General features: G+C 34.3%; 1 protein-coding gene across 2 annotated transcripts; it reads left to right on the forward strand.

Moving 5' to 3' along the window:
• The first annotated feature begins 421 nt into the window (after positions 1 to 421).
• LOC147410335 (uncharacterized) lies at positions 422 to 9115 on the forward strand. 2 transcript variants are annotated; one of them, XM_086434010.1, is made up of 10 exons: positions 422 to 1330; positions 3906 to 3997; positions 4114 to 4216; positions 5317 to 5525; positions 5806 to 5937; positions 6185 to 6307; positions 6631 to 6771; positions 8008 to 8222; positions 8311 to 8464; positions 8595 to 9115. In XM_086434010.1, exons 1-10 carry the CDS (start codon positions 1129 to 1131, stop codon positions 8811 to 8813), a joined length of 1590 nt encoding a protein of 529 aa, XP_086290136.1. In that variant the 5' UTR covers positions 422 to 1128; the 3' UTR covers positions 8814 to 9115. The 2 variants fall into 2 exon arrangements, with proteins under 2 accessions (XP_086290136.1, XP_086290131.1); XM_086434005.1 differs by having other exon boundaries at positions 424 to 1330; positions 7990 to 8222.
• Positions 9116 to 9334: the final 219 nt, after the last annotated feature.

A 9334-nucleotide genomic window follows, 5' to 3' on the forward strand; every position in this document is an offset into this window, starting at 1 on the left:
AATGTTGATCAAGTAAACAAGTTGGCACCCCTTAGATGATTTGTCAAATATTTGATCACATGAACCCAAAATTAGGAAAATGTTTCTTAAATATTTCCATTTTTAGAAACAACTTGAAATTAAACACAATATAAGAAAAGAAAAGTCGTGCACGTTAGCCTTTTTGTCTCGAACCCTAACTACACGGCGCACGTTTGACTCCTCAATAAATACGTAACAGGCCCCCTTCAAAGATGTAGTGTAATCAGTAATTTCATAAAACTAGAGGGCTATTTTAATAACTTTGGGGTTTCTACGAGTCTACGACAACTGTTCATTGAGAGGTAAGTTTGTAATTTTTAGAAAGATTCGTCCTTTCTAGGAAATATAACTTTTATATCTCCCATCTCTGAAACAAAAAAGAAAAAGCGCTTCAAACTGCGAGTGAAGAAGTGTGATTCCCATTTCGACAGACAGCTTTTTTTGAAGATTTTTTTTTTTTTTTGAAAATCTCAAAGCCTTTATTTTCAATTTTTCTTCTTTAAATTCTGAATTGTACAATTTCTCTCTGATTTCTGAATCTCAATCTCTCGAAACCTTCAAAAAGTTTTCATTTTTTGAGATTTTTCTAGATTTGATTCCTTTAACAAGAAACTCGAATAGTTTTGTCGATTTTTATAACTTTCTTTCGTCTTTTTGATTGGTTTCTGATTCTTCTTCTTTCCTAAAATTCGGTGTTTCTCGATGGTGAATCTCTGTAATTTGAAGTCGTTTGGTGTTCTTGTATTGTTTTTTCGCAATTTCTCTGTATGATTCTTGTGAATCTAGTGAACGAAATTAGGTTTTTTTAGTTTTGTAAAACTGTTACGTTTTTTGAACTTTTGTTGCTCTACACTGTTACTTTGCTCTCTATTTAAAAACCTTTGTAAGAATCGTGTACTCACGTCGTTTCTGTGATTTTACGAAGATTACTCCGAAAAGTTTGAGTTTTTTCTGATAATTTATTTTATTTTTTGAAAAATTTCCCGCTCATATTTGTTGTTTCATTTGCAGTTAAAGTTTTTACGTTTGTTAAAAAGATGTTTCCGGTTCAATGAGTGATTCTTTGGGTTTTTTTTATGCGAATTTCGCTTGTAACTTTGAGTAGTTATGACTGGTGGTAGAGCAGATGTGATCGACAGCAAGGGCTGTTCGAGATTATTTGTAGGTTTTTCATCGTCGTTGTCTTCTTTTCGAAGCTTGCAATCAATAGAACCAATGTCCCCGGCATTGTCCGTTGTTTCTGTGCCCGTGGTTCGCGCTGGTGGTCCCTTCTCTGGCCTGGTTATATGTGTTACTGGACTGTCGAAAGGTATACTTTTAAATACTTTGAATTTAATTGCAATCTTTGTCGAAAGGGTAGCAGGTTTTTTTGTTCTAATTACTGGGTTTTATGATCTTTACTTTGTAAACCTTGTGTCTTAGATTAGTTTTGTTGGAAATTATAGAAATATTTTTGATTAAGTTTGTTTCTATTACAATTCACTTTTGGATATCCTAGGGTGTCAATTATGTTTATCTTAATGAAACAGACGAACATAAGCTTTTAAAACCAGACTTTTATCAACAATTTGCGAAAACCAGTCCAGCAAAATTAGATTAAAGATGAAGGAACTAAATTTTATTGAGAATTCTTGGATGAATATTACATGAACCCTGCTAGGGTATTTGTAGAGATTACATCAACCAAGATATTAGAAACTAACCTAATATAGATATATTAATTATCTATAATTCCTAATGTAGAATATCTTAATGGGTGTATTACTATTTCGTGAGCTGAAAATGAGTTATTTACGACTCCAGCTCACTGTTCATTTTAATTACCAAAACATGAACAATCACGTTTTCATTAAAAAAAAAATTCAAAACGAAGGGACTATTTTGCAGGTTTAAAATGAAATTGTCACTTTAAACCTGCAAAATAGTCACTTTAAAAACCTCCAAATTCATTATCGTTCACATTTTGGTAATTAAAAGGAATAGTAAGCCTGGATTGTAAATTTGTCAAAAGTTGTTCACTTTTTCGTAAATATCTCTATCTTAATAGATATTGCTAAATATTTTATTCTCAATCACAACTTTAACCTTCATTTTATTATGTGATACATTGACAATGATAGAATGTATCTCATGCATCATAATATGATGCATCCTATTCTCTTACATCCTCCCGCAATTGCATGGTCTTTTGAAGAAAGAGTATGCAATTGGTTTCTTTGAGTGGTTGCTCTTGATCTCATCAATTGAGATGCTATTAGATTGCCCAAAATCTAATCGTACTTCTTCGTGGTCACCGTCAATCTGTGGAGTCTATCATTGTCGAATCTCGCTCTCTTTTTTATTTTTTATTTTTAAAGTCTGTTGGAGCCGGTGGCTTACGAGTCCAGATCTGTAATGATCTTTCCAAAGAGCATACAAAGTTGGATTGTGTGATTTAAATGAAATAACTCTCGTTAGAGAGATTTTAGATAAGAAAAAAGAAATGAGATCGTAAGAGATGAATGTTTCGATATGAGAGATTTGTAGATATATAGAAGGAGGTGTGATTTTTATTGAAGAAAACTAGAACAATAGTAAAGGAAAAAAAAAGAGATTTAGGTTCGACAATGACGCACCAAGATCGATGTGCTCAATGGAGCTTGAGCTCTGATACCATGTTAAAAATTAAAATTTTATTGATGATTCTTGGATGATTAATACATGAACCCTACTAGGGTATTTATAGAGATTATATCAACCAAGATATTAGAAACTAACCTAATATAGATATACTAATTATCTATAATTCCTAATGTAGGATATCTTAATAGATATTGCTAAATATTTAATTCTTAATCACAACCTTAACCTTCCTTTTATTATGAGATACATGGACAATGATACAATGTATCTCATGAATCGTGATATGATGCATCCTATTCTCTTACAAAAGATAGGAGTTGTTGAGCAACGACCACCTTTGACAACCTTTGATGCCATTGGAACATACTTACAAGGTTTAAAATGTAGTATCAATTGAATGTTTTGGTTAATGAGAAAAACGGTATGATATCAGCCGATAAATTTGATACAAACCGATACATACCTGATACATTACTGGGTCAATGTATTGTATTGGTCTTTGTCAATACTGATATGTATCGGCTGATACATTCCAATATAAATTTTTTTTATGGGTAAGCTGGACTTGAACCCATGACCTCAAAGTTGCTTTGCAATGTGTCAAACCAACTGAGCTATGCGTCTAAGCCCAACATTCTGATATTTTAAACCATGCATATTTGCATGTATATCAAAAGAGCCAAAAATAAATAAATGAAAGTCACCTCACTCAATTTGTATTACGAGACCATAAGGTTATCAATTACTAATTGTGTTTTGCTTATAAGATATGACTATCAGTACAGAAAATGGATCCCTACTACCGTGGATGTGTGCCACATGCACGTCAAAGGCGTGGAGGATCTCTTCCTTTGTTCCTACTTGAGTTTTCGTCTTTACTTCTGTTATATCTTTCTCTAGGGTAATTGGACATTCAGTGTGCGTAGGCCGTCTGCATTGAAAAGTTGGACCAAAAATATATTAGACGCTTGATTCCATTTGGCACGGTGTGAATATGAAAAAAAAAAAAATAGAGTTTTAGTTAAAAAAGAACTATTGGAAATGAAATTTTTAATCTCCATTTCCCTTACCGGTGTATTTTTGGACTGCATTAGGTCTCTAGTTCTTGTTGATGCTTGATATTTTGGTGTGAAGCAAGTATCATGTGGTTCTCATTTTTGTAAAGTATAATCGATTGATGCATAAATGATCATAATTGATTTTTACTACTTTATTCAAGTAGTTAAACATGTGATTTATTCATATGCTTCGTAACATGACAGAAGCAAGGAAACAAGTCATGGTTGCAACGGAGAGATTAGGTGGTCAATACAGTCCCAATCTGCATCCTCAGTGCACACATCTAGTTGTCCAGATATCCTGTCACATAATGCTGTTGAGGAGCAAATTCCATCTTGATGCAAATATTTCACTTCTATATTTGGTTTTCTTAAAATATTGGAATGTACATGGATTCTTAACCTTATTTACAGCTTTGGTGGGCAAAAATTTGAGCATGCTTTGAAGCATGGACTAAGAAATGGTCTCTTTGTTGTCACCTTGGGATGGCTTGTGGATAGTGTTAGAAGGAATGGTGAGTACCAGCAATTTTCTTTTTAATTTTGACTAATTTTATGTTAAATTAAGGCAAATTTACCAAAACATGCACGACATATCGATTATTTACCAAAACGGAGCACTATACATCTTATTTACCAAAATGGTAAAAACAATAATTTCCATATTTTTGCTACCGAAAATACCCTTTTTGTCAGAAGGATCCTCCTAACATGAGATCATAATGTGTTTTATATAATGTCAGACACAGTCTTCTGACATGAGATTAAAATTTATTTTATATAGTGTCAGAAGGATCCTTCTGACATGAGGTCAGAATGTTTCTTCTGACGCTGTATAAAATACATTTTGATCTCATGTCAGAAGGCTCCTTCTGACATTGTATAAAATACATTCTAATCTCATGTCAGAAGAATCCTTTGGACAAAAAGGGTCTTTTCGGTAGCAAAAATATGGAAATTATTATTTTTACCGTTTTGGTATATAAGATGTATAGTGCTCCGTTTTGGTAAATAAGTTTGAAAAGTTGTCTATTTTGGTAGATTCTCTTAAATTAATCCATGGAAACATTTATATTTTCCTATTCCAACATATTTCTTGCTCACTCTAAACATTGATGCTAAGAAGTTCTGTTAATTTGGAGAGTTCAAGTCATCAGTCTCTGCAGTTGGGATGGTTTCTGTCCTTGTTTGAACCTTCCAAGTCATAGGCCACCTCTTGCATGGATGCGCCACTTAATTTCTAATAAGATTTTAAATGGAAGACAAGCTTTGGTCCCTGATTTAAAATCATTGATTGGAAATTGGGATCTTTCATTATATTGCAGTTTTAGGCTATGGTCAATGTAAGTGAGATAGCCTACTATTAGACGGCCTTGATTGATCGTTTACATAACCTTTTTGTGGGGTGGAGATATTCTCTATATGGGATTTCATTGCTATAACTAATCATAAAAGCTGAATGGTGTTGTCATGTATTTTCCACCAAAAATGTAAAATGGTAGATAAAAATGTGGATATATTGGTCTTTAATAATTATCAGAGGATATTATAAGAGCTATATTGCTGGATGTTCCTCTTTTAATAACTGATATTCTTTGGCGTACTCATGTTGCAGTGAGACTGAGTGAATCACTTTACAGTGTTAAAAGTGCGGGAGAAAATGGTTTGCGACAGGAGTTGAATCACATATTTGGAGTCGCTGATTCTGAGAAGTCCTGTCTTTCTGTTGGCTTACATAAGGAGTCTGTGAAAAGTAGGGAATTAGTTCTCTCTGGTCACTCCATTTATGTTGATTCAAATGTTTCAGACAAGCTGCAAAGCAAGGTAGAATTTATATTTTACTAAACAACTTGTGTTTCAGTTGAAAAACTGATCTTGAAGTTGGCTTTATCAGCAAAGATTGTATTTGGATGATCCTCTCGACCTCCCTGTTTTTCCTCAGCTTTTAATAAAATCTTATACATTATCAAAAAAATTAAGGGGGGTTGTATCTTAACAGTAGAGCTTTTATTCATTTTCATTTTCATTTTCTAGTTTTAGCTTAATCAGTAGTTATATAGGCGTGTTGAGCAACTCTATAAACCTTTATGGTATGCTGTGGTAGGTTGTTGATGCGGCGGCCAGAGAAGGTGCTACAGTCATAAATCACTGGTTTGTTGGCTGTGGTGCAACTCATGTAGTATGTGAAGGGCCTTCTATCAAGAGATATCTTGGCCACGTAAACAATCTTGTTACTGTGAGTGCTTCTGTTGCGTGTCATTATATTTTTATTGCATTAAACACCCTATACATTGAGACTGATAGAGGGATCCAATTTGGACGTAAAAAGTTTGGGTGGCAGTCATTGTGAGGCCGGCATACATTTTTTTTACATACGATGAATAATGGCCTTGTCTGCCAGTTGAAAGATATCCAAGTCACCTTTGCGAGTACCTTATGACTCTGGGCTGCCAGAATAATTGCTTACTCTTGAATTTTTTCAGCCACCGTGGATCCTTAAAACGGCACAGGAGAACTACGCGCAAAGGCTTGTTCACTTGTCTGCTGACCTAGCTAGGCAGGTGGGCGTGATCCTAGAAAATTTTCAAAATGGCTTTGTTGGACAGGTATCTTCCGCTCCTTACTCTCAAACAACTCTTACTCTTTGTTTTCCCCATAGGCTTACTAGAAAGAAAAGAATATTCAGGTAATGTCATGATGTTCATGTTTGAATTGATTTTAATTTATATGAAGCAAAGCATTAGCTTTGGGGTGGCTAGAATTTTATAGCACTGAAATAATAGCTCTTAAATGTAGATTATAATTTTTAATTCCAAAATATGAAAAGTACATCTAGCATATTCGAAAGAGGTTGCAGTTTAAATGGACATGCTCCCATGAACTCGATCTTTTCTATGAAAATTCCTGTGTTTATCTCAATGTGTTCCAGGAAAATAATGACCCTCAATGTGCTCGGACTTCCAAGGATTGTCCAACATATAAAAAGAATAGAGAAAGCTCTGAAGAGAGGCAACAAATTGTGAATGTTGCTAAAATTGGGGTTAGAAACCGCCGTGGTCGCCGTATGCAGGTAACTGATAAGTGATCTGCATTCTTGTTGCAGAACTTCTTGTCCTCCATATGTTTGTTTCCTTTATAATAAGCCACATTTGATTAAGATGAAGACAGTATGTTGTATTTTTTCCATCTCTGTGTTGATAAATTGAACACCATTGGCATCTCTTTTTCTTTTTCTCCTGTGCAATGAATTCCAACACCAATAGAAAGCAGACACACAAACCCTATATGCCACCACCTCCATCCAATTTATTCTATATGCTGATAAATATATTTTTAAATACTTGAGTTCATATTAAGTATATGATATCTTTAAATGCTTGGTGAAGTGGTAAAGTCTGTGTATGAATGCGAGATCAAAACCCCATGTTCACACTTGGGCGGATTTACAATGGGGGCACTTGCTCCCACAAGAATTTTCAAAGTCTATAAGGATTTATGAGATATTGCAACAGATAACAGCGTCGAATAGAAAATCTGCCGCTATTACCCCCACAAAAAAATTTCCACTCTTATTTGCCCCCACAAAATGGCATATTTGGACAGGGAAGTCTCAGGATTGATGCAACAACTACAAGATGGGATTTCAATAGAATATGAAAGATATTCAACAAAGAACCAATCCCAATAAATAAGTGTAATTTATTGGACCAGTGGTCTGTAGTACTGCCACACACAGACTTTACCCCCACACCTAGGTGGCAGTATCTATCTAGTCCCAAAATATGAAAATAGAGAGATGCTATTGACACCTCAACTTTTGCTTATTACATTCCAAATAATAATAAAGAAAATATGTGAAAGCTTGAGAATAAGTAAAAGTTGGGGTGCCAATCAAAGCTTTTTCTTGTTTTTTTTTTTTTTTTTTTTTTTTTTGTCTTCTAGATTTCTATTTTTTGGGTTTAAGATTGTATATGAGCCTAATCATAATTGTAAACAACTACTGAAAGTGTTTGAACTAGTGTTATAATGTTGAGATAAAAATTTGAGCCAAACCTTTGTAATGTTTGAATGATGTGTTTTAATCTTTAATTGGGGTGAGAAATAGTTTAAGAAATTGGGGTGTAAGTTATAAGGGGTGGTTAGCATGCTTCATGTGCATACAGTGTGTAGGTGATGATATCTGGCTTTACCGAGTATTCCTTAATAGTCTATTGTCTATTACTTGTTGTATTCATGTTTGGGACAATATTTGTGATTCTTATTGATATAAAATATGTCATTTATTCAGGCCTTTTCTTTTCCAAAGCTACAGACGTGTCAAAATCCGATACGTCCAATCACCCCAAGCACACTTCTGGATTCGATATGCTGGTCAATATCCGATCCAACTTCATCTGCTTGTATCTATACAGACTCTACTGACAGTAGTGGACAACACACATCTATGTTTTTTGACGCAAGAGAAGATGGAAGGGACTCGGAAGCCTCATTTGAAAACTTCTCCCGTCCTCTCAGAGAAAGGTGTCAAAAATTTCCTTATTCTTCCATTTTACAATCTAAGATCATTTCTGTTAACTGTCTTCCTTCTACATTGGATTGTTGGTTACAGTGAGAAATTAGAGAAGATATTCAAAAATCACTTCCTTACAATTCTGTTCCCAATTGATCGTTTTGCTGAGATGGGGCCTTCTTCTAGAACATTCTTCAGCGATAACGATTTTACGTGTTTGCAAGTGTTAGATCATATCTATGCATTTTATCAGGTATGCATTGAAGAGGACTAATACCCTTGTTACAAATGAATCACATTTTTTCAACTATCAATAATGTTAAAAGTGTTGATTGATGGTCTAGATTGGTGCATCATCAGTTGAACTCCATGCTTTTTTGCAGGAAAATATGTCAGTAGATGAGGTGTCTGTTGCAATTCACACGGACTCTAGGCACGCAGACAGGCTTCGATCAATCTATGCTAGTAAAGAATCAGTCGAAACTGGTAATGTGCAATTCAAGCGGATTGATTTCTTGGGGAGTCGGACAAGCTTTGAAATGCTGAAGCGTGTTAGCGGTGATAACAACAGTAATGTGTATGAGCTGTTGATCAGGGCATGAGTTTTATCCTCTATTTCCTGTTCTGGTAATCGGTTAAGAGAGCCGAGAGCCACGAGAAGGTGCGAGCATGTAACACAATATAGGCAGAATTTGGTCATTATTAAGGTTTAAAAAAAAAAAACATGAGAAGAGAGAAAAATAATACATATAATAGGTTTGGTTTTTAAACTATCTGTAAATCCCTCCCCCATTGATCTTGTATTTGCATATACACCACACCCCTTATGCTTGTTAGATTACTTGTAATATAGTGACTAAAATGACAATTTTACTGTTTTAATGTAGTAAGTGTTTTTTTTAAACTCTTTTTTTAAAAGTCAATTTAATTTTGTTGCACCATGTCCTTTCTATCTCCCCCTATATTTTAGTAATTATTGTTTCATATGCAAATAATTTGGTGAGTTAATTAATCATGTTGCGATTTTGCTTGAGTTGTGTGGTCTCACTTTAGATCACTATTTCATATGTTTGGTTGTTTCTCTCCCTTTATTTTTTGATGGATATCTCTATCAATTCTCTTT

Source organism: Akebia trifoliata, chromosome 1, assembly GCF_017979445.1.
Source record: "Akebia trifoliata isolate Shusen 1 chromosome 1, ASM1797944v1, whole genome shotgun sequence".
Classification (NCBI taxonomy): domain Eukaryota; kingdom Viridiplantae; phylum Streptophyta; class Magnoliopsida; order Ranunculales; family Lardizabalaceae; genus Akebia; species Akebia trifoliata.